The sequence below is a fragment of the Protomyctophum bolini genome (assembly GCF_963924005.1).
Source record: "Protomyctophum bolini genome assembly, chromosome: 12".
NCBI classification, from domain to species: Eukaryota; Metazoa; Chordata; class Actinopteri; order Myctophiformes; family Myctophidae; genus Protomyctophum; species Protomyctophum bolini.
The window spans coordinates 19,013,904-19,037,527 of NC_137873.1; the positions used below are offsets into that span (position 1 = coordinate 19,013,904).

The 23,624-nt window shown below is 43.5% G+C and overlaps 1 protein-coding gene across 1 annotated transcript in view; it reads right to left on the reverse strand.

Annotated features, from left to right (window-relative positions):
• Positions 1-23,624, reverse strand: part of LOC308326132 (apolipophorins) — a gene marked incomplete at its 5' end in the record, with an annotated part of 37,172 nt that overhangs the window by 4,862 nt on the left and 8,686 nt on the right. The window contains 21 exons of the mRNA XM_080778939.1: positions 299-458; positions 2,587-2,729; positions 5,436-5,624; positions 6,477-6,688; positions 6,851-7,025; positions 7,632-7,790; positions 8,252-8,385; positions 8,726-8,881; positions 10,216-10,396; positions 10,485-10,564; positions 10,888-11,041; positions 11,912-12,084; positions 12,457-12,548; positions 13,610-13,792; positions 14,310-14,494; positions 19,681-19,836; positions 20,692-20,892; positions 21,011-21,129; positions 21,769-21,927; positions 22,304-22,448; positions 23,263-23,415. Coding sequence (XP_080635065.1) covers positions 299-458; positions 2,587-2,729; positions 5,436-5,624; positions 6,477-6,688; positions 6,851-7,025; positions 7,632-7,790; positions 8,252-8,385; positions 8,726-8,881; positions 10,216-10,396; positions 10,485-10,564; positions 10,888-11,041; positions 11,912-12,084; positions 12,457-12,548; positions 13,610-13,792; positions 14,310-14,494; positions 19,681-19,836; positions 20,692-20,892; positions 21,011-21,129; positions 21,769-21,927; positions 22,304-22,448; positions 23,263-23,415 — 3,309 coding nt within the window. The remainder of the gene's footprint in view (positions 1-298; positions 459-2,586; positions 2,730-5,435; positions 5,625-6,476; positions 6,689-6,850; positions 7,026-7,631; positions 7,791-8,251; positions 8,386-8,725; positions 8,882-10,215; positions 10,397-10,484; positions 10,565-10,887; positions 11,042-11,911; positions 12,085-12,456; positions 12,549-13,609; positions 13,793-14,309; positions 14,495-19,680; positions 19,837-20,691; positions 20,893-21,010; positions 21,130-21,768; positions 21,928-22,303; positions 22,449-23,262; positions 23,416-23,624) is intronic.

Here is a 23,624-nt window from a genome sequence, read left to right on the forward strand (position 1 = left end):
TATGTCGGGTGGAAACCTCATGTCAAAAAAACTGATTCAAATTAAAAAACAGCAAAAGTAGCAGATCCACAAGTTCGAAATGCGGCGCGAAGCGATGTGTTGCGTTTTGATGCTTTGTGTGACGCTGTAGTATGATCCAGTAGGATCATACCACAGCGTAGTAGGATGTAATTTATGTAATTCAAGAAAAAGTTAGAATATGGAGATAAGAGGTTTTCGCCCGACAGCAACAATATGCTCTTACTCATGTGCATTACTACATAGTAGTGATCTGCGTGGCAAGTTGCTTGCGACTCACAAAAGGTCGTGGCAGCTGGTAGCCGAGGGTGAGGGTGTGAATGAGCTCTCTGTGGCCGTGCAGCACGGCTCTAGATTCCAGGACGTAGAGGCCTTTGAGCAGATCCACAGTGAAGGTCTCCTGCACCAGGAGACTCTGGGGGAAGCTCTGGAACGGCTGTCTGTGCAAGAACACATTGTTGTTATGACGCCGTCTCCACACAACGCATCGCAACCACGCCGTTGTTTTCCTATTAATAACAATTACAGCTATGCTAAAAATTGAGGGTTAAAATTAAAGTAAATCACACATCACACATTTGTTCAAGATGTGTTTTGATACGTCGCCCCCATAGCACTTCACTCTCCCTACACCCCTTCCTGCCACCTCCTGCTCAATATCAATGCTAGCGACTGACCTGAGTGAATGTAGGGACTGTATATAGAGGGTTTAAGTGCTTAATACCTTATACTGTATACTTCGTTGACCGGGGGGCCAAGTACGTGAGCAATCTCGTACGTGAGCTGCCTTGTAGATCTGCTAATTGTTTAATAATAATAATGTCAACTATTGTTTGCCTATTATGCTCAGAATAGGGACCCTGGGGGTTCATCTATCAAATATATCAATCTTCTAATATTTATATAACTAGTCCATAACTTTTCTGGGATATGAGCACCGAAACTATTTGTACAGCAATATGTCCAGTCCTCTGTCCCGTCTTTGGCAAGTGTTCACTCTTCTCTCCTCTTTTCCCTCTCTTTGACACTTATAGACAAACCCATACTGGGGTGTACCATTGAGCTGATTAGCTACACCTGGCCTAGAGGGCACTGCTCCATGAGAATCCTTATTTCTGTGGCAATTCCGGGAAACCCGTTATGCTTACTACGCAAGCTCAACTAATTTAGAGTGAGCAAGCATATCATGGAAACAGTCTATAAGAACCTGATAAGAGGGAATCTTGACTTTTAACAATGTGGTACTGTATGGCAATCTTAATGTAAAAGGTAGAAGCAAGCTGCAGCGAATAGTGAACCTAGCCCCAAAAATCATTGGGAAGAGACAGAAACAATCTACAAGGAAGTAAAAAAAGCTGTCAAGATAGCTCTCATTCACTCTGCAGGGAGTTCGAACTACTTCCCTCTGGTAGACGGTACAAAGTACCAAAAGATAACCGTAACTTTAAAAATTCCTTCATTCCTAATGCCATTAAGGCACTAAATGATACTATGTCTCGCTAGATGTGATGCTCAGCCAAACACAGCACAGAATGACACACCTCCCAGTCAATCACAGCCCCTCCGTCTTCAATTTCAGCGCCATACTTGGTAATTTTCCATTCAATACTGAAATCATTAGCTAGATATAATACCCGTCCGGGGATATGACATACCAAATCCCTACCTCTCTCTCTCCCCCTTATATATAAGGGGCTGTTCAGCCAATCAATTTCATAAAAGTATGAGTCAGATAATGAAACCTACTGTGTATCTAGGTTTTAAAGACGATAGAGGACAGAGCCCGGACCCACCTTCTCCTTTTGCATTCAGCAAAAAGAATACATAAAAAGGGGATTGGACTATATCTAACCAGTAAGACGCGCAAACGTGGGAAGCGAACGCAGCTGAGACCCTGCAGATCATGTCTGTCTGTCTGTCCCGCTGTTACTGTATATGTGGACCTGGCCCCTTTTGTGCCCATATATGGAGCTGAGTGATTGCTGATGCAACACACTCCATATTTGGACGGATAGCGGGACAGACACACAGACACACAGACAGACATGATCTGCTAGGTCTCATAGTAAGTGCTCACTGCGTTCGCAATAATCTTAGTAGTGTCCTCAAAATCTGTCATTTTGCACTGTGATTGGCTGAGCATCATATAACGGGTGTGCCACAGGGGAAAATATATATATGGCAGATAGAGGATAGAGGCAGAAGGGTATGGACTATAACCAGTAAGACGCGCAAAGTCATGGTGATGTAATCACTCAGCTCCATATATGGGCACAAAAGCGGGACACACAGACAGACAGACAGGATCTGCTAGGTCTCATAGTAAGTGCTCACTGCGTTCGCAACAATACATATCTAATCTAACAATAACATAATATGCCCATGTATGGCACCGAAATTTAAATTGGCTACTGAGCATTGCATAATGGGTGTCCCCTGTGGCACCCGTTATTCTATAAGTGGCATACAGAGAGAGAAGGGGAGGTAGCGGTATGTCATACACCCAAAAGGGTATGGATTAGTTTGGTTAAACTACTGTGGTTAAATTATGTAAGTGATGTTACAGACCTGAGTCGCAGCGTTGCAGCCTTTTGGTACGTGTTCTTATCCTTCCTCACTTCTTCCACTGACCCGTCTAACATCATCTCCAATGACGGACTCTTTGGCCTCGACAAGATCATCCTCATTATTGCTTGCCTCTTCTTCAAAGTCTGCAACGATTAGGAAATACAGTCAAAAAATGTATTATTCTGCTGTAGTTATGAGACAATTGGTCTGAGGTCACAGGAAAGAGACAGAAAAGAGGTTAAATATCGGTAGAACAAAGAAATATATAGACAGATAGCATACAGTATGTGAATGCATTTATATACTGTATGTGAACACATGATAGAAACCAAAATCCAGCAAGGGCCATATGTGTGCTTTAGACCGAGACTGGTGTTGATTTGGATGCAGTGTGACTGCACCTCACCTACGCATCTGCTATTACTATCTGCTGCTATTTCAACTGCTATGCCTCATTCCATTGCCCTTTCGTCTAAACGTGTGTAACACCCCAGGGATTCCTCCTGCGTGTAAAGTCAACATCTTGTCCACTCCAGCCTAGGGGGATTCCTCCTTGGCCGGGGATATTAGGCATTTGGCTCTGAGTCACTCTGCTACACAAGCACCATAAGATATCTTTACAATACTCATATCGGTAATAATGTTGGAAAAAATAACTTCACCCACTTTTGCACACATGTAAACCTGTGATGTGACAATAAAGTTGAAATGTGTTGGACATGAATATTTGCTTGTGTATTTGGCAAAGGGACAATGCACAATAAATGTATACATCTGTCGTCGCTGGGAGGGTGTCATCAGTGGATGATACAAAACATAAAACATGTAAATGCAGTCCTAGCAGACAGGAAAATCACAATATGATTTAAAGAAAACTACACTGATTAAAATAATCAGCACTGACTTAGACATAATCAAAGGCACATAAAATAAAACAACATACAAGTGATCACGACAAAACATCATGCAATACATGTAAAGTGAAAAATAATATGAAAATTGCAAAATATTGTAAGAACTCGGGCCTGTTCTCGGGTGGTTCTGGGACGTTTGCCCCATGCTCTTTAAGAAGACCCTCCAGTTTCCCCCTCATCTTTGACAGAGCCACAGTCACGTCTTCAAAGTAGCTCAAAGGGCGAGTCTCGACGCTGTTGGCTGGCTGTGTGGATTCAATGATGCTTGGGAGGGTGTTGTAACTGTGTAGAAAATGGACGTGGTCTTCTATGCATGAGAGCTGCTCCAGCTCAGCGTGTCGGCTCCTCAGCTCAGCGACCTCCTGCTCCAGACTCTTCTTCAGTTCTGCAGCACAACTCACGTAATGGTTCTGCTGGTCTATGATCAGCTCCTTCACCTCGGACCGTCTTCTCTGAATGTACGTGATGACCTCGGTGAACATGTTGTCACTGTCGCCCACCGCTCTATCGGCAGAGTTTGTGAGGGACTTCACCTCCTTGTGAAGATCCTCCACGTCTTTCTCCTTCTGCTGGATTCTCTGCTGGATGTTCTTCTGACTCGTAACGAGCTCTTTCTGTTTCTCGGTCCACTCTGCTGAAACAGAGTTAAGGTCGTGACCCTTGTGTTGTTCTATGCCGCACAGATAGCAGATACACAGCTGATCGGTACGGCAGATTACCTTCTTCACCTCGTGGTGATGAAAGCAGATGTTCTCATGGAGCTTAGGGGACGACGTGACAAGCTTGTGTTTCTTAAGGGCAGCATATTGATAGTGAGGCTGGAGGTGAACGTCACAGAGAGAGACGATACACTGAAGACAACTCTTCAGCGCTTTCAGTTTATTTCCATTGCAGAAATCGCAGGCAACATCTTCAGGACCAGCATAGAATTTATCAAGAGGAACAGCTCGGAGTGCTGTCTTCTTCAGGCTCACCACTTCAGCCAACTTGTTCTTCAGATCAGGTCTTGATTTGAATTCCTGTTTGCACTGTGGACAGCTGAATCCCCCTTTTTGATCGTCCTTATTCCAGTGTCCCTCAATACATCTACTGCAGTAGTTGTGTCCACAGGGAACTCTCACTGGATCCTTCATTGGATCCAGACAAATAAGACAGCATTGTTCAAGGCCCTGCTCTTCCATTTCTTTCATCACACTGCCCAAAACGGAAGTCAAAAGGGCTCTTATCGGGCTGAACAGCTGCCTAAATGTGCAGTCATACGTCATAGATATGTCATAGGTCATGTATAGGTCATAGGATGTCACAGGTCCACAAGGGAGCCATTCAAATGAGTCAAAGGAGGTCAGAGATGGACTGAAACATTGTCCAAATATGGAGATGAATGACGTCATAGTACTGACATCAATACAGATGTAAAAGATCACTGGTATCATGAGTCCATTGCAACTTGCAAGCATTATTTTTGCACAAAAACACAATTTGGGCACATTTGGGCAAATAGCTATGGCAGAATTTAGCCCAGAACTAATGCTTGGAATGGATTCAGAATCGTGAAAGCCCCCTAGTTTGACACATCACAGGTTGTTAATGGTATGGTCACATAACTGGCGATAATTGGCATTATGCTACTGAATTATCACCTTACGTGGTACCAATTTGTGAAAATATCAGTGTTGGCCCCTGCACTACTAGGGTGCAAATTGTACTAGATCTGGGCTGGCCTTATATGCATCTTAATGTAAGTCTGCAAACAATAAGCAACTACGGATGTCATAGACATAGTGGAGTAAGAATTAAACAATTTGGCCCTGGAGTAGAATTATGAAGTATTTAAAAAGCAAAGTACCTCATAATGGAGTAAATAAAATGTAGTTTCTTTCCAGCCCTTGCTCCACTCACCTTGTCGGTGGTGTTGAGGGCTGCGGTGAGACTCACCTTGTCGGTGGTGTTGAGGGCTGCGGTGAGACTCAGGTTGTGTTTGCCGTAGCTGGAGGCCATCTGGAGGGCGTGGCTGTATCTGTTGGCCTCCAGGGACACGTCCCCTCTGATGGCCGCTGTCCATAAGGAGCTCAGGGAGCCTGAGACCTTCACGCCCTGCTTCCCCAGGACGCCCCAGACACCTGCCTGGCATGGTGACAAAACAGTCTGCCTTTAGTCAAGCATGAGTCATCGTGTACTTTTATTCCTCAGTCATGTTACCGTTCACCACGGCAGCAGGTTTAGGATGGATCATGTGTTCATGTGTGACATCCTTAGGGACTGACACACACAAGCACATGCCGTTTCTGCAGGGCCAGCATGTGCTTTTCCAAGTGGGGGGCCCTGGTGGGTGCCCTCCTGAATTGAATTAAAATTCAGTTGAAAGATAATTGTGGCAGTTTCGAAAAAACGACCCCTGGACTCACGGAGCTCATTCATGTCCTTCTTAACACATTTTGTGCCCAAGACGTCCTGGGAATTACCGCTATGTGGTGCCCAGGACGTCTGTGGACGTCTTTGAAAAACTATTTTGAAAATGTTGAAAGGGCACACAAAGCGTAAAAATAGAAGGATATGATTAGGCTGCAATCCATAACTTTGTTGAATGAAATGTGATTTTAGCCAATCTGTATGGTATAGTTGTATATTAATACAACTACATGGGTGCCTGTGTTTCTTTCGTAAATTAATTCCCTAATTGGTCACACAAAAGCATCAAAAGTAGCAGATCCACTGCTACTTTTGCCACTTGTCCTGAAAAGTGACAGTTTTGGACAAACAGCAGGTTTATCCCATTGTACGTGTCTGTGTTCCTTTTATGCCCATAATGGGAGCTCCGTGGCAGGCATGCCCAAATATGGTCCTGGCCAGTCTATGATGGCACCAGTGCTATTGGGTAGGTCCCCCTCTCGTGCACGAGTCCAAATGCTAGATAATCTTACGCCTTGCAGATTTAATATTAAATATGAAGCAACGGTCATTGATTGTGGTGCTGACTTTGAGGTAGGTGACAGTTGGCGTGTAGAGGTCCAGGCGGGCCTCCTTCTCTCGGCCGCGGTCCCTGTAGAGAGCGTCTAGAACCAGGTTGCGGACGGTCAGCCACTTCCTGGCGGTGAGCTCAGAGGTCAGTTGCAGGGTGCGCGGCGTGGGCTGACTCAGCTTGTGTGAGGTGTAGACGTACAGCCAGGGTGTGTCCATGTTCAACGAGCCTGGGCCAAAACAAAAACAATTCATTGGGCGCTGATATCGCCTTTTCACGCCTTTTTGAGGGGCGCTATGTCCAGCTTTTAGTGTGTGTCCACAAACGTCCTACACACACATCGGGTCGAAACAAGCTTGATTTGCGGCTCAATGTGTTGTTTTGTTTTCACCTTCCCATTTCTTGTCTCTGTCAGAGGACTTCCAGTGCAGTCCAGCCACTAGGGGCAGCAGGTCATTGTAGTTAATCTTGAGGTGAGTGCTGCTCTCGGACCCATGCTCTCTCAGGTGGGTGTGGAGTAGCTGGGTCCTGTAGTTCAGATGTTTCTCTGGCACCTGCAGGTTGAACTATAAAACAACAACAAGGTTCTTTTCTTTCACTTGGATAAAAGGCAAACAATTCTATAAAGGCAAACAATATCTATCTATCCATCCATCCATCCATCCATCTTTGTTAAATGTTTGTCTGTGTCGGATCCCAGGAAGACTAGCTTTTGTCAAGGCAAAAGCTAATGGGGATCCTAAAAAACAACCATCTATCTATCTATCTATCTATGCATTAATCAACCTGGCATGTGTTCTAAAGCAGCGGTTCCTAAAACTTTTAGCTAGTGACCAAAAAGAGAAGTGAAAATAGCAGGTTAACAAGATCACAACGCGTTGCTTTGCCTCACGTTGTGAGCTTGTAGATGAGCTATTTTCATTCATTCTTAACCATTGGTTTTCAAAATTTTGTAATTTATTTTCTTTCGGTTTTTTGTGTGGAATGTATTTTGAAAATGTTTTGAAATAATAGTAGTTAAAAACGAAATGTAGGAAAAATAAATAAAGGGACCCATAAGAATGTGTCCGTGACCCACAAGTTGGTCCCAAGTCCTGACCCACTGTTTCAGAAACAGTGTTCTATAGGGAGCAATTTGACGCCAACGGGTGACGTTAGATGGTGGCTTGTACCTCCAGGGTGTAGCTGGTGTGGTTCGCTGTGGACTGGTTCTTGAAGGACTGGCTGAGGAGCAGCCTGCGTTTGTTGTTGATCTCATCCCAGTGCTGGCCATAGCTCACGTCCAGGCTAGATTTGACATGGCTGGGGCTCTCCTCGTGTCGAAATTTGACCTGCGTGTGACACAGAGTAAGGGGGGAGGGGGGACAGTATGAGCATGGGCCATGGGTGCATCACTGAAGATCTAATTAGATAAGCCAGGCATGTACAGCAGTTATACAAAGGCAAACAGAACAGATAATGAGAACATAGCGATAATGAAAGGTACAGAGACACCATTACAGGAGCCACATATCATTAGTCCTTAGTCCACAGGAATAAGAGTCACAGGAACCAGTCATAATGGCCATTCACCCACGACCATGGACTGGCCCTGGTGCCTGGTGGAGGATCGAGTAAATTCTATGCTTTACCGTTATCAGTGTCACTCAACAATACTCACTATGGCCACCTGAGCAGCCATCACCTATGTGAAGCTGAAGGTGAATTTCACCCTTATGGTTAATAAGGTCTACATTCGTTCTTCTTACATTAGCATTTTCCTTCCGTGGCATTTCTGAAAGCTCTTAGATACCTTGTGGTTGATAAAAGCGGTGTTAGAGCAGTACAGCTCATGTTCTGCTCTCATGGTATAAGCCAGGTTCGGGTCTCTCTCTGCCCTCAGACTCTGAGACGTGTAGCACTCCTGGCGCAAGAGCCGGGCGTCATCTGTACAGGGGTTCAGTTCAGACGTTAAAATAACCCTGAAATAGTCGGATAACAATGGACTACAGTAGAAATTCTCTAATTCTAGATCTAAATTCTAAAGACGAAGCAGGGTGTCTCTTAGGATGCTTAACTATTTAAACCCCAGCATCCGTGTTATGGAGAAAGCTTTTGCTGAAAATAGCCGATCGACAAGCTCACAAGTCACGAGCGTTGCTTTCCCCACAATAATAGAAAACAAAACCTGCCAGTTAAGGTTCAGGATTGCTGGTGTAGTTAAAGCATCTTAATGTAGCACTGACATTAGCAGTGCAGCCTTGGCCTCCAGTCTGTACTCATTCACCTCCCAGGCCGTACTTGAGCCTCAGTGCGGAGCTCCACAGTGAGCCCTTCTGCTCCATGAGGCCCAGCAGCCTGCTTCCCACCACACCAGGTAACAGCACCTCCCCCTCCACGGAGTACTGTCTGCGGCTGTCGTCCATCCTGCGCTCCAGGGCCACTAGGATCAGCCAGAAAACAAGATGGATTATTATCTCATTTCCATTTCGACAGGAACCCCACTCTGAAAGCTATTTCAGGGGGAAAGAAGTCAGCCAAGTTCTTGTTTTGTATGAAGACAGTAGTGGGTATAAGGGTAGTACTTTCATAGATCTGCTTTTATTCTTGGATGTAATAGAAGCCTTGCACTGCATGTTTGCAGTTTTTTCTTCTAGCATGACTGCCTGTAACCATGGCAATTGTGTTGCTTTGACAGATACTAGGTTTGTGGTGGCCTAAAACTAAAAGCATCACTGTGACTTGTTTACAAGATTCAATAATCAAACGGCTACATTGATGTTTATAACTTTATATATACCGTTGCTGTCGGGCAGAAACCTCTTATCTTCACATTTTGTATCAAAAGCATCAAAAGTAGCAGATCTACAAGCTCGAAGCACGGCGGGAAGCGACTCGTTTTGAGCTTGTTAGCTTGAGCTTGCTATCATTGAATTTAAATCCTGGAAAGCACGTTTTAGACATTTGAGGTTTCCACCCGGCTGAGAAGAGAAGACATGCTTTTGTTGTTGGATGTGATAAATAAATGTAATAGAAGCCCTGCACTGGACTGTTTGTAGTTCTCTTTCTTCTAACATGACTATCCAGTAACCATGGCGATCGTGTTGTTTTGACAGATACTAGGTTTGATGTTTACCTGCTATCCTAGTTTCTCTGAGGCACTGCATTGTTCTCACTGTACTCTAAGTATGTGGATATTTACCTAGTTTGTTGACTAGGGCTCATGCTTACTCTGCTTACTCAGTTTATTTTAACTTGAAAGATAAGATAAGATGCTCGAGTTAGAGTGGGTAAAACATTGGGAAAGCCTGAAATCCACTGAGACCGCCTTTCCACCGGTTGGTTCCTAATGGGAACCGGTTCAGTTGTTTTTGGTTCTTAGTCCATGAGCCAGAGCTCTAAAATTGATGGGAAAAACTAGACCTATGTTAAATTGTTTATAGGATCAATACAAGTGAATGAATACATGATAACCCTTCCACAGTAGTAGCTTTTTAATATTTTCTATTATTTTGCATATTTTTCTACATAATGCCTAATTTGCATATTTAAGAATGCGGTGCGAAGCGATGCATTTTTAGCTTGTCCATCTGCTACTTTTGGTGTTTTTGAATTTGGATCCTGAAAACAGTTTTGGACATATGAGGTTTCCACCCAACAGAGGTATATAAGGTATAGCGATTGTTGTTTTTCACATAATGTAGCATGTTTCTTCCAACATGGAGGATAAATGCTCATTATGTGAAAGCCTCCATTATCGGCTTGTGGGATGAACACCTGAGAGCGAGGCAGTTTCCCGGAATACGTTTTTCACCGTGGCAGCAAAGCTGGTCTTCCTGCCTAAACCGCGAGTCACATTGGCAGAGAGGATCATGGGACGTCCGTCCGCTGCCATTTTGGCCTCCAGGTGATAGCGTGTCCGCTGCTCTGACAGGAGCATTAGGGTATCAGCCAACACCTGTGGCAGGAACAAAGACAGCAAATATGTACGACTGCGGGTATCTCACAGAGATTAAATGAGAGCTATTAAAAGTCACAACACATACCATGATGTAATAATGATGAATGTTATCGATCAACAGCTCCAGCTTTCCTGTCTGCATGTTCCTCACTTGTTCCAGTTGACCTGGAAGGACAGCGGCTAATATTTAATTTGAACCCCTTTTCAACCTTGCGTTGATATCATTATAGGCGAAATCTGTATAAAAAAAAACATTCATCCAACCTTTGATAAACATTCCCCAAATGTGGAACTTCTCGAAGGAAGCAAAGATAGTCGATCTACAAGCTCACAACCCGGCGTGCTACGGCGGGGCTGTGAGCTTGTAGATTGGCTATTTTGTTATACAACAAAGTATATAGGGCTTAAGCGGCTAATGGTTAGTTGCATGTAGTTTTAGGGTTTAAAAAAAAGCATGTAGTCATCAAGGCTGCTCCTCTAAAACTAACCCTGGATGTGGATGGTTTTCAGGGGATGGGTGACCTTGACCAGCAGCCTGTGGGGGGTCAGGTCCACGTCCAGAGACATGTCCCTGGGGACGGACGACTTGGGAGTGGCCAGGAGGAGGTGCAGGGAGGCGTCTCTTGGGAGCCAAGAGCCCGTCTAAAACAAACACACACACACACACACACACACACACACACACACACACCATCAAGTTATGTTAAAGAGATGCAACCAATTATCCTTTTTACTTTTACCTTAATTGTGATCTTATATATCTTTATTAATATTTCCAGAGGGGCAGCCAGACTTATCACCCCCCCCCCCCATGAAAGTCTGTTGATTTATACTTGATTTTGACAATGACTTTGTTTGTGACCTTGACCTTTTTGACTCACAATACCTGTGACATTTTCGGGCATCGTACTAACCCTCCGTTCTCAAGTTATTTTGTTCACAGACAAACAGGCACACACACACACACGCACGCATGCCACAAGATAAATGTAGACTTTGGTGGCCGTGGTTCAGGAGGTAGGAGTGGCTGCTTAGGAATCAGATTCCGGTTCGGTCTCCGGCTCCCAGAAGTGTCAGTGAGCAAGACACTGAACGCCTATGCTTCCAATGACCAGGTTGGTGCCTTGCATGGTTTACCTCAGTGGGTGAATGGGTGAATGTAATGGACACTGCAAAGTGCCTTGGATGGTTACCTCCACCCTCAGTGGGTGAATGGGTGAATGTAATAGACGCTGCAAAGTGCCTTGGATGGTTACCTCCACCCTCAGTGGGTGAATGGGTGAATGTAATAGACGCTGCAAAGTGCCTTGGATGGTTACCTCCACCCTCAGTGGGTGAATGGGTGAATGTAATGGACGCTGCAAAGTGCCTTGGATGGTTACCTCCACCCTCAGTGGGTGAATGGGTGAATGTAATAGACGCTGCAAAGTGCCTTGGATGGTTACCTCCACCCTCAGTGGGTGAATGGGTGAATGTAATGGACGCTGCAAAGCGCCTTGCAAGACAGTATACCTGCATGACCAGAGAGTAGGCAGCCTCCAGTTGGTAGTAATGAAGACCTCTGTCTAACTTCAGCAACCTGAGGGACAGGTGGACCGGGCCGGGGGGAGGAAGAACAGCCTCCTGGTGGCCAGATGAGGGGTACGACATGTTGGAACACAGCTGCCAGCCCACCATCTTAGACCCTAGTGAATAAAATATAACGCTTTCTGTGTCTGTGTGTACCACGGATTTGAAGATAAAAAGTGAGGACACCAATTGTGATAGGCCGGAATGTGATCATGTATGATGATAAGAGAGACCCTCACTTCACACAAATGTGATTTTTTACTTTTTATTACTTAAAATGATGCTGATTTAGACATTTTATTTTACATTTGATGCCTCGTGTGAAGAGAGGGGCACACAGACACAGAAAGCTTTTTTTTTTTAAACATTAAAACTCATCATACATCCCATTCCGTGCTCAGCCAATCAAATCATTTTCAGTACAACATGTGCACAATGTAGTATGTACATGTGCACAATTTCACAGAAAACCCCAGACGATGACTTACAGGTCTTAGGTGTGCAGGTGGTCTTTTCAACCCGAATCTTTGGTCCTTTGATCTCCTCTTTATGGTCACCACTCACATGAAACACTCTGGAGCTGTGAGAGACTAGTTATTATTATGCGTGCTATTATGGATGCAATTATCCAAAATGGTCCTCAACTAGTCATTAAACTAAGCCCACTGACTTCTACAGTTTCCATTCGTATTTTGGCAGGAGAACATTCTCTGATAACTTGACTCCATTGCTTTATTACTACTAAGGAAGAAACTACTATTTAAGTATTTTATTTCAGTCCCAGAGTTTCTCAGATTGCTTCACTTAACGAGCCGTGTACACTACAGTATAAAATGTATAACTTCAGAGCTATTCTGAGCTAATCTTTGTTCTAAAAGTAGTAAGAGACCTTGTCAAGAGTCTTGGAATCGTGACTTCGCAAGGAGAAAGTAATTTTGGACAAGATTAAGAATTATTGATTTACAAATCAAAACCTCTCAGTAAAATTTGATCCACTGAAAAGTGAAGCAAAAGAGTGTGTAGTTTAACTACACACTCACATAACTCACACATAACTAACCTGTTATGACTATAACAATCCTTACATTAAACAGTAATAATCTACAAGACGCTGCTGTCTGCGACGGATGTTGAATTGTCTCCATCGGGTGGAAACCTCATGTCCAAAACTGTTACTTTCCAGGACTCAAATTAAAAAAATAGAAAACATAGCATAGCAGATCTACAAGCTCAAAACTAATGCATCTCTTTGTGCCATGTTCCAAGCTTTTTATGCTTTTGTATGATGCTGTAGTATGACTAACTAACAAAAAACACACAAAGTTAGAATATGGAGATAAGAAGTTTTTGCCAAACAGCCACGATAATGTCCAAAACTGTTACTTTTCACGATTCAAACAAAAAAATTGCAAAAATAGCAAAACATTAAAATAATTTAGTAATGTAAAAGTACCTCAAACTTGTGCTATACGTAGCTACTTTTCGCGAGTGAAAAACATGCACAAACAAATGCAACTCGAAACTTGGCGCAATTTGCTTTGCATTTCGAGCTTGTGGATGTGCCCACATAAAGTTTTAATATATTTTACTTCAGAGAGATCAGAGGTGTCTGCCCTACAGCAACAGAGACAAAAAGGGAACCTGAGAGAGATGACATCCATGAGTTCCTCAGGTGTGTTCAGGGTGACCCTGAGGTCGTGTCCCTCCTGTACCAGGACGCTGCCGTCCAGGCTGGACGAGCTCCTCAGCTCGGAGCTCCACTCCACAGCGGCCTGACCCAGAGCGCTGTCCACTCCCATCCTGGCTGACAGGCCCACGTATGCACTGTGACAACCACACACAAACAACAGGTCACATTATGGCCAGTTTTTCATGTCAAGGACCCCCAAATTGATATGTATTTAGACGCGGACCCGCATCTGAAAAAGATTTGTGCCAGGGACCTCCAGAAGCGAGGATTTGAGTTAAAATGTTCACGTTAAAAACATACTTGTCCCCCCCAAAAAAGGATCTACAAGTGCTTGTATATCTGCTAATTTTGAATAGCAAAAGTATAAAATAAAGTGGTTAAAATGATTATGATGCTACATTAACTACTTTAGCTGGGGATCCCCTGGTATGCCCACAAAGACCCGTGGGGGTCCCTGGACCCCACGTTGACGTTTCGTGATGTTGAATAGCTGTATGAGATAATACAAAACAATATCTGCAAATTGGTAAATGTCACCTCCCATTTCTCCACATTTATCATAACATATAGTACGCAGTACAGTATACCTACAGTAGTGTAAATCACTGGATCCTGAAACAAGGTTTTGTTTAGTATCCAGAACACACACACCTAGGTTTGATGTAGCCTGCCAGTAAGAAGTGAGTCATGTCCCTATAGTTTGCATTGCCCTTCAGTCGCAGTGACAACAGGGAGGTCATGTTGACAGCTATTCTGATGGGCAGGCCAGACAGAGAGGGTAACACCAGCTCCTCTGTCATCACTACCGCCCTGTGGTTTAACTCCACCTCCTGGCCCTGGAAAAGAAAGGGACACACAGACACGAGAAGTAATTAAGACCTTGAGGGACGATTCTACAAATGCCTTCAAAATCAGTAGTTCTCAAACTTTTTCGGGCCAAAGACTCAAATGTGTGTGTATGTATCCTGCTATCCTGCTACCCTAATAGAAAGGGGTGCATGAGCACCTGGCCGTTCATTCGTGCTCTATCTCCGACCAAGCCACACTTCCACCACACATCTCTCTATGCAAAATAAAACCTGCACACTCCCACAAAAGACATAGACTACATTGCATTCGCCAAAAATGTCTTATTTACTGTTTAAATATTACTTTTCTGAAACACGCTATTCTTGCTCAACCTCAACAGCCTACGTCAGAATCGTCATGTTGGCGTCTACTACGCCAACTACGTTCACTTAATGGGGCCAGTCCTTCACAGTGACACACGCGTTAGATCAACCACGCGCCCGGGATGGTTTCTACCCCTCAATGTCGTGCCTACTCTACACTGCCATCCCAAGTCCCCTCCCCCTTTCACTGCTCCTGTGTGTGACCTGTGAACTACTCTCTGACTGCACTGTGACTTGATTTATATGTGCGAGGTGGAAATGTAATGCACATAAATTAATTATAGGTCCAGCAAGCAAATCATGATTGTCTGTTTGTGCTCAATAGGTCACCATCACATTCCGATTTTAGGTGTTGTGTTTTCTATGACATTTATTTTGGCCAGTAGTTTCATATCTATCCTTTTCCCTTTCACCAACACAGACCATGCTAACGGTGTTAGCGCGTTAGCATCACACAGCTTACAGCGTCAGTGTTGCATGAATACTTTCAACCATGACAATGCCGACTACTTTTGCTACACACACTTCCCAAGGATTATGGAGATGTCTTTATTTATTTTTTAAGGTTGAGAAATGAAATAATTATGGTCGTTTCTAATCTCAGCATTTCACAAGAGAAAGACGTGGATGCCTTTCGCTGCTGTTGCCATGTCTCATAGAAACAAGTAAATAGGTCTATAAAAATAATCCCAAAACAAGCGCATATAACAGGGGTCTGTAACCTATTTTAAATGAAGTGCCATGTTTTCATTTTCTAGATAGTCAGTCAGCCACAAGCTCACATCACAACAATAATCCATGTAATAATCACAATAACAATACTAATAATAATAATCATAATAATAATAACAATAACAATAAACTTCTTTGTAAACTCACTCATTTACAAACAAGCTCACATCAGAACAATAATGCATGTAATAATAATAACAATAATAATAATAATCATTATAAGAAAAACAACAATAACAACACTAACAACAGTACAGTACAGTACAGTAAAGACGTACAGTAAAGTACAGTACAGAGGACAACATTACAGTACAGTGCAATACTAAGGAGTGCAGTACAGTATTATAATAATTTATAACCCATCCGTTACTACATGTGCAGGGCACACTACTGAGTTTAGACTTTTTATGCAGGGCCTGGGAAATAAGGCAGAATCTTTTGTTTGTGTAAAAAAAAAAGGGAATATCAACAAAACATATCTGTTTATTGTACACAATGCAATATTGAATGCAATGATATGGTGTGTCCTGTAAGCCCATGTGGGCTGGGCGCCTTTGGTGCATGACACAAAAATAAAGAAATCTATCTATCTATCTATTCAGGCCCATCCTGCTACCCTAATAGACAGGGGCACATAAGCACATGGCCGTTTATCCAACAGCTTTCTCCGACCAAACCACACTTTTACCAGACATCTCTATATGCTACATAAATTCGCCACACTCCCAGAAAACATATAGACTACATTGCATTCGCCAAAAATGTCTTATTTACTGTTTAAATATTACTTTTCTCAAACACGCTATTCTTGCTCAACCTCTACAGCCTACGTCAGAATCGTCATGTTGGCGTCTACTACGCCAACTACGTTCACTTAATGGGGCCAGTCCTTCACAGTGACACACGCGTTAGATCAACCACGCGACCGGGATGGTTTCTACCCCTCAATGTCGTATTTGCTGCGCCCTTCTAATGCTGCGCCACGCCTACTCTATACTGCTCCATAGACAGCGACTCGAAGTCGAACAGCAGCAGCAGCTCGCCTCCGTCACAATTTAAAGCCCACAGCACTGCACAGCCCCACACCCAAATGAATCGAATTAATGAATAAGGCGCTTATATCGCTTTTGCTCAGTGGATGGGACATTTACATTAAAAGCTATCGGATGGACGCGTGGACAACGGCATGGTTGTGTGCACTCGGAGGGAAAGGTTCCATATAGCTTCCATGCTAGCTGCTTCAGACACAGGGGAGGGGAGTGAGATGGCCCGCCTCACGGGACTCCAGTGCGAAATAGCGCTTATGCAACAATTACCCTAAAAACAACACCACAACTCAATGTCATTGTGAATAAGAATTTCGAGCAAAAAAAATATTTTTGGAAGGACACTTTCAACCAGTATGAAGCTAAATGTGGAAGCCGTGTGTGTCACACCAAAACGGGTGACCTATATAATCCTGTCACGCCGTGCATTCTGTGCTTGCGTGCGCATTTCCCAAATCTCAGTCATTTATCCACACATCGCTCTCTGTGTGTGTGTGTGTGTGTGTGTGTGTGTGTGTGTGTGTGTGTCGCGTCGCCCTCCAGCTGCAATTGCGAGTGTGCGCTTTGGCAGACTTTTTATGCAGGGCGTGGGAAATACTAATACAAGTCTCACTTAATACAAGTGAGAAGTGGTACCCATACTCATTCTTTGTGCTCTATCTCCGACCGAACCACACTTTCACCACACATCTCTATATGCAAAATAAATTCGGCACACTCCCCGAACTGACATAGGCTATTTTTTAGCCCTTCAAGTGTCTCATTTACTCTGCAAATATTACTTTTATGAAACACGCTGTTATTGCTCAACGTCAACAGCCTACGTCACAATCGTCATGTTGGCGTCTACCAAAATCGTCATGTTGGCGTCTACTACGCCAACTACGTTCACTTAACGGGGCCAGTCTTTCACAGTGACACACATGTTACATGAACCACGCGCCCGGGATGGTTTCTACCCCTCAATGTCGTATTTGCTGCGCCCTTGGCTGTTGCCACAACACGCGAGAAACAAGGACTTTAACCACGCTACTTGCATACACTGCAACTCGCTTACAATTCGCAAACCTGGCAACCTGCCTGCCCTGCCTCATACGTCACCAGCTCCGTCGAGCTCAGAATCTGTCGCAGCCATCTTGCTTTCCATTTCGATGGGAGAGTGGACATTTAATGCAAATAAATTATTTATAGGTCCAGCAAGCAAATCATGATGGTCTGTTTGTGCTCAATAGGTCACAATCACATTCCGAATTTAGGTGTTGTGTTTTGTATGACATTTTCCCCAGTAGTAGTTTCATATCTATCTCAGCTTTTGCCTGATAGCACACATGCTAACGTTAGCAGCATTTGATGACAGGCTGCCACTTGCCGTAGCAACGTACAGTGTGCGCAGATGGGAGAGTGGACATTTAATGCAAATAAATTAATTATAGGTCCAGCAAGCAAATCATGATGGTCTGTTTGTGCTCAATAGGTCACAATAACATTCCGAATTTAGGTGTTGTGTTTTGGATGACATTTTCCCCAGTAGTAGTTTCACATCTCTCAGCTTTTGCCTGATAGCACACATGCTAACGTTAGCAGCATTTGATGACAGGCAGCCACTTGCCATAGCAACGTACAGTGTGCGCAGACCTAACATGAGTTGCTTACAACAGAAACACACGGCCTTTTAACCACGCGACTTACACACAACAGGTCGGGAGTTATTAAACCGAACGTGGACGCTGTTTCAGTGTTACATTTGCTGCGCATATCGGATTAATTGTAACGGCATGCATGATAAATGTAACAACGCTACAAAACACCATTAAACATATCGTTTTCAGCTTAAAGCAATTATATTTCATTGAAGCAACTCCTTAGCATTGTTTTCATACCATGGATGTGACAAGAAAATGTATCAAACATAAGGGAAATATTAAATAGTATCGGGTGTACCAGTTTGGCCATTTCTTTTTCTTCAATGGGGCAATACATTGATTAAACAAACGTTTGATTGATTGAGTTGTACCATGTTATACAACCCTAAACTAATTTTAGAATACACTACACAATACAATACAAATTTAGAACATATTTTGCACGTTTCATTTTTTTACTCAGAGATCCGTTTAGCTACACATGTGATATTTTCAGGCAACGGACCTACACATGTCAGCTACCATAAACCACTTCAAGTTATTTTTTTGATAAAACAGGTCGGGAGTTATTAAACCGAACGTGGACGCTGTTTCAGTGTTACATTTGCAATAGATAAACAAGTCCAAAGTAGCTTATAATGATCAGACTTGGCAACACTGTCTCTAGGTTGAACGTTCGACTTTACAAGCTCACACATATGAAATATGTTTTTTTGAATCTTCAAACTGAGACATATTTTATGATAATACTGTTAGCACAGTCATCATACTCCAAGAGCATACAAATGGAACCAAATGGACCCTGATTTTCCCAGAGAGCAAATGGTATCAAATGGGGGTCTGTGGCCTAATGCATTTCAAACTGGGGGTTCTTGGTATTATATTCTCTGCATATCTTATCAACTTGGGGTGAATATTTCACCACAATACTTTACTGAATATTTCACAAGAATATAACACAAGAGTCAAAAATTCCTTCTTCCCATATTGCGCTGCAACGACACTGGGATGAGCCCGGCGAAGCCGGGCGAAATTCTAGTATATATATATAAATATGGCCGCGGACCCCTATCAGAGTTTTGTGTGTGACAGGGATTCCACTTGCATGGAGTTCCTCACCCAGCACGAAAAGGGAGTATACTTTTCATCCCTTCTTCCGGGTTTACGTCATAGTTTATTCATGAACGCGTCAGGGCTCGAGTCATGAACGAGCACCGCCACTATCGAGTACGAGCTCTGTTGTATCGTGTTGTATCACTCGTTCATGTGTCTGGCCCCAGCTGCAGTACCTATGATCGGCCAGCATGTCCATTTGGCTTCCTTCAATTCTTCCTCTGGGTTCTGTGTGCTTGGGCGGGAGACCCTCCCAGACCCCACTGTGAAAGCCAGTTGACATTTTGGACAAGGTGAGCAGCACCACCACAGTTACCTTGAGTAGGCGGACAGCCAGTCCAGCCACGGTCAGAGACAGTTGGTTGAGCTGAGCGTACAGGTCATCACAGGTGAACACGCTGAGCTCGTTACCAAAGACCTTCACGCTGACCCAGCACCTGGGCCTGTCCTCCACCACCCTCCTCCCTGACAACTGCATGGGGAGAATAGCACAAGTACTAAGTAAAAAGTATAAATTCCACAATATAGAAATACTATATTGTCACTGTCCGGCAGGAACAGTAACAATGTTCTTTTTTTTATGAATGTGTTTAATTGTGTTTTTTCGTAAATGAAGGCCCTACTTGATCATACTAGCGTCACACAAAAGCATCAAAATAGCAGATCTGCAAGCTCAAAGCATGGTGCAAAGCGTTTTGAGCTCAAAGCATGGTGCAAAGCGTTTTGAGCTCAAAGCATGGTGCAAAGCGTTTTGAGCTCAAAGCATGGTGCAAAGCGTTTTGAGCTCAAAGCATGGTGCAAAGCGTTTTGAGCTTGTATCTGCTACTTTTGCTGTTTGCTGTAGAATCAGGAAGAGTAACAGATTTGGACATATGAGGTTTCCACCCGACAGAGATTACATAAATTAGTGTTCACATCTTTGCTTGAATAACAGTAGAAAAGTATTGTGTCAAAATATACTTACAGTACCAAACGTAAAAGTGCTCATTTGCAGAATAGCCTATTTCACAACAATATTATTGGATTGCAATTAGTAATGTACAGAGCAAAACAAATACGAAATTATTAACTTGAGCGCTCCCTGTCGGTGGAGGCCTCATGTCCAGAACCTTTTCAGGATTCTAATTCAAAAACAGCAAGGGTAAAAGATCTACCGTACTTTTGCTGCTATGTTTTTGTGTGACGCTGTAGTGTGATCAAGTAGAGCATTCAATTACGAAAAAACACAAACGGTTAACGTTTCTGCCCGACAGCACAGCAATGACATGTTGGACATATCCGGATATCGACTGTCGTCAGAATGATGAATTGTGTTCTCCTTGCCCACCATGGCTCTGGCTTGGTTCAGATAACTGTAGATGCTGGATGAGCACGCTTCTTTCTCTCCAGGGTCCTCCGTTTTCCTCCTCCTCCTCCTCTCTTTGTGTTTTCCATTTCCAGTGGTCTCCTCCTCCCTATCAGCCGAGTGTGACTCCTGACCAAATATGTTCTTCAAAAGTGGCTCAACGTTTTCAACACGAAGGTCTACCTGTAATTTGGAAAAGCAGGATTCACATAGTTGTTAAACTTGTCATGTCTTGTAATAAATAATACTTTGGCATCTTTACTGGTCTTTAAAAAATACAATCTGATATTATTCTGCTCACTTCTAGAAGGTTGAAGGTTCTACCGTGGAAATACACAGTCAGGTTGGCCACGGCAGATCTCGGTATGAAAGACTTGGGGGAGAAAACCAAAGATCCTTCCAGGTTTGCGATTCCCATACCTGCGCGCGCACACGCACGCGCACACGCACACGCGCACACGCACACGCACACACACACACACACTTCATTTAAATGCAATTTAATCCCTAAAACCCACGATAACCGAAACCACTTAAGCCCTATACCTATATTGTACGACACATTGAAAGAATAGCCCAAAATAGGGATATCGGTGTTAATGTGGTTAATCCCTCACCCTAAACCTACTACAAGCCTAATCCTAACCGTGACCTGGATCTCTTCATAATTGCAACCCTAACTCATTTTTTTGCCTCTTAAATAAAATTTAAAATAATAAAATAATGAATTCCCTTATAGATCATAAGGGTCTGATTTCACAATAGATGGTATGCGTGTGACATCATCATCAAACCCGGAAGTTATGTGGGAACGCCTACTGAGTGGCAAAAAACTACTTTCTGGCCTTGACAGGCCATACATCCAAACAGAAAAGTTGTATTTGATTGCATTAAACAGCGTTAAACGACATTAAACTCACTTTGCCACTCGATTTGCCATTCACTTTATGCATGTGCATACCCTCTATTCTCATGGGGTTATCACAAGCTATTAAAACACTGTACACACACACACAATAAGGTTGTATAGGGTTGACTGCGTTGTGAACCTGTCGTTACCTGATCCAACAGTGTAGTCTGCGTATGAGGAGTATTTCCAAACCTCCGACTCAAAGTCTCTGCTGACGATGTCATCAGGCAGCGACTCCAGCAGGGCCTGTTTGGAGGGGTCCTCACTCCTCAGGATGCTGGTCAGGTGACTCCACACGTACGAGCCCACTGGGAACGCCGGCGGTATAAAGTAGATGTCTAAGACGTTGCTGTCGGGCGGAAACCTCTTATCTCAATATTTTAACTTTTTATTTTTTTTATAGTTTTTGTTTTTTTGAAAGATTAACGCCCTCCTTGATCATACTACAACTTTGCACAAAAGCTAGTTCGTTTTGAACAAATGAGGTTTCCACCTGACAGACAAAGAACCGATTTACAAGAACTGGTTAAAATGATTGTGACACAATAATAACTACTTTTGCTGGGGACCCCCACCTACCCCCTCCCACCCCCACCCACACCCCCCAAGACCCCCTGGGCCCCACTTTGAGAACCACTGCCATAAATCTGCCCCTACCACAATGAGACAGACACTGAATCACACCTTGGCTGGAGGTCTCGTTTCTCAGGGTCATCTTCACCGTCTGGAGCGCCAGTGGATCTGGACAGCGGATGAGCTGCTGGTATGCGCCGATCCTGACCTCCGCGTCCTCCTGGGACGAGCGGTACAGCTGCAACAGCAAGGACCTCTGGGAAGGGAAGGAAAGCACCCGTCAGTCGCCGTGTCTGTCTGTCAGATACCGTCTCACCTCCTAACCTCATCATGAACCAATTAGAGCTTCCAGGAGACACATGTCGTTGGTGTCGGGCAGAAACCTCCTATCTCCATATTGTATTGTTTGTTTCTTTTTTGTAACTTAACGCCCTCCTTGACTACAGCATTGATCAAAACTGTGTCAAAAGCAGCTGATCCGCAAGCTTGAAACGCTTTTCAAGCTTGTAGATTTTCTTCTTTTGCTATTTAAAAAATATATTTGAATCATTTTGGACATATGAGGTTTCCACTTCTTTACTTTAGAAGTCCATGATTTATAAACAAATCGTGACCAAATCTAAAAAGAAGTTAAGTCACCTATATTTAGTATTAATACAAGAATGACGAGTCATAACTGCCAGGTGCAGAAAGCTCTCGTATATGAACATCTACAGTATAAATTAGTTTGTGTGCTGCGCTGCAGCCTCTGCCTCAGCTCAGGGTTTTATGCCGTTCAGACTATGGGTTGTATGGGTAAGTCTCCCATTAATAATATAATAATAATAACTTTAGATAGCACATTTTAAAACATGTGTTACAAAGTGCTGAACAACAGTTAAATAACATCACATCATAACAGCGTAATGATATAATTGACTTAGAGGCAGCCAATCATGAAAAAGTGTCGCTAGAGGTAGTAGTTAATGTAGGATGTTTTTCAAGCACCTGGCCAAAAAACTCAGTCTTCTTCTTAAAGAATGCATGTATTGTGCTTTGTGTGAGCTGTCTCTAGCCATGGTACTACTCACATCAGCAGAACAGGGGATGCGTCTGAAGGCTTGAATGGCAGCAAGTCTCAACTCCATCACGGACGAGTGTCCCAGAGCACAGCCATTTAGCAGAGGGACGAGGGACACTGCGGCCGGTCCAGCGTTTCCCACTGACTTCAATGCATGGAACAGCTGTGTGGGAGAGAATTAACGCATGGGTACAGGGTGTCGTCTTAAAAGATGATCATGCTATGATCCAATGTCATCATCATGATTACTCCCGTTTTAGCTTCACTTCATTGGCTCACGGGTGTTTTTAGGATTGATTAAAAAAATATTTTACTTGTTTATAAAGCTCTCAATGGTCTGGCACTTTCCTACCTCTATGACTGCCTACCTAG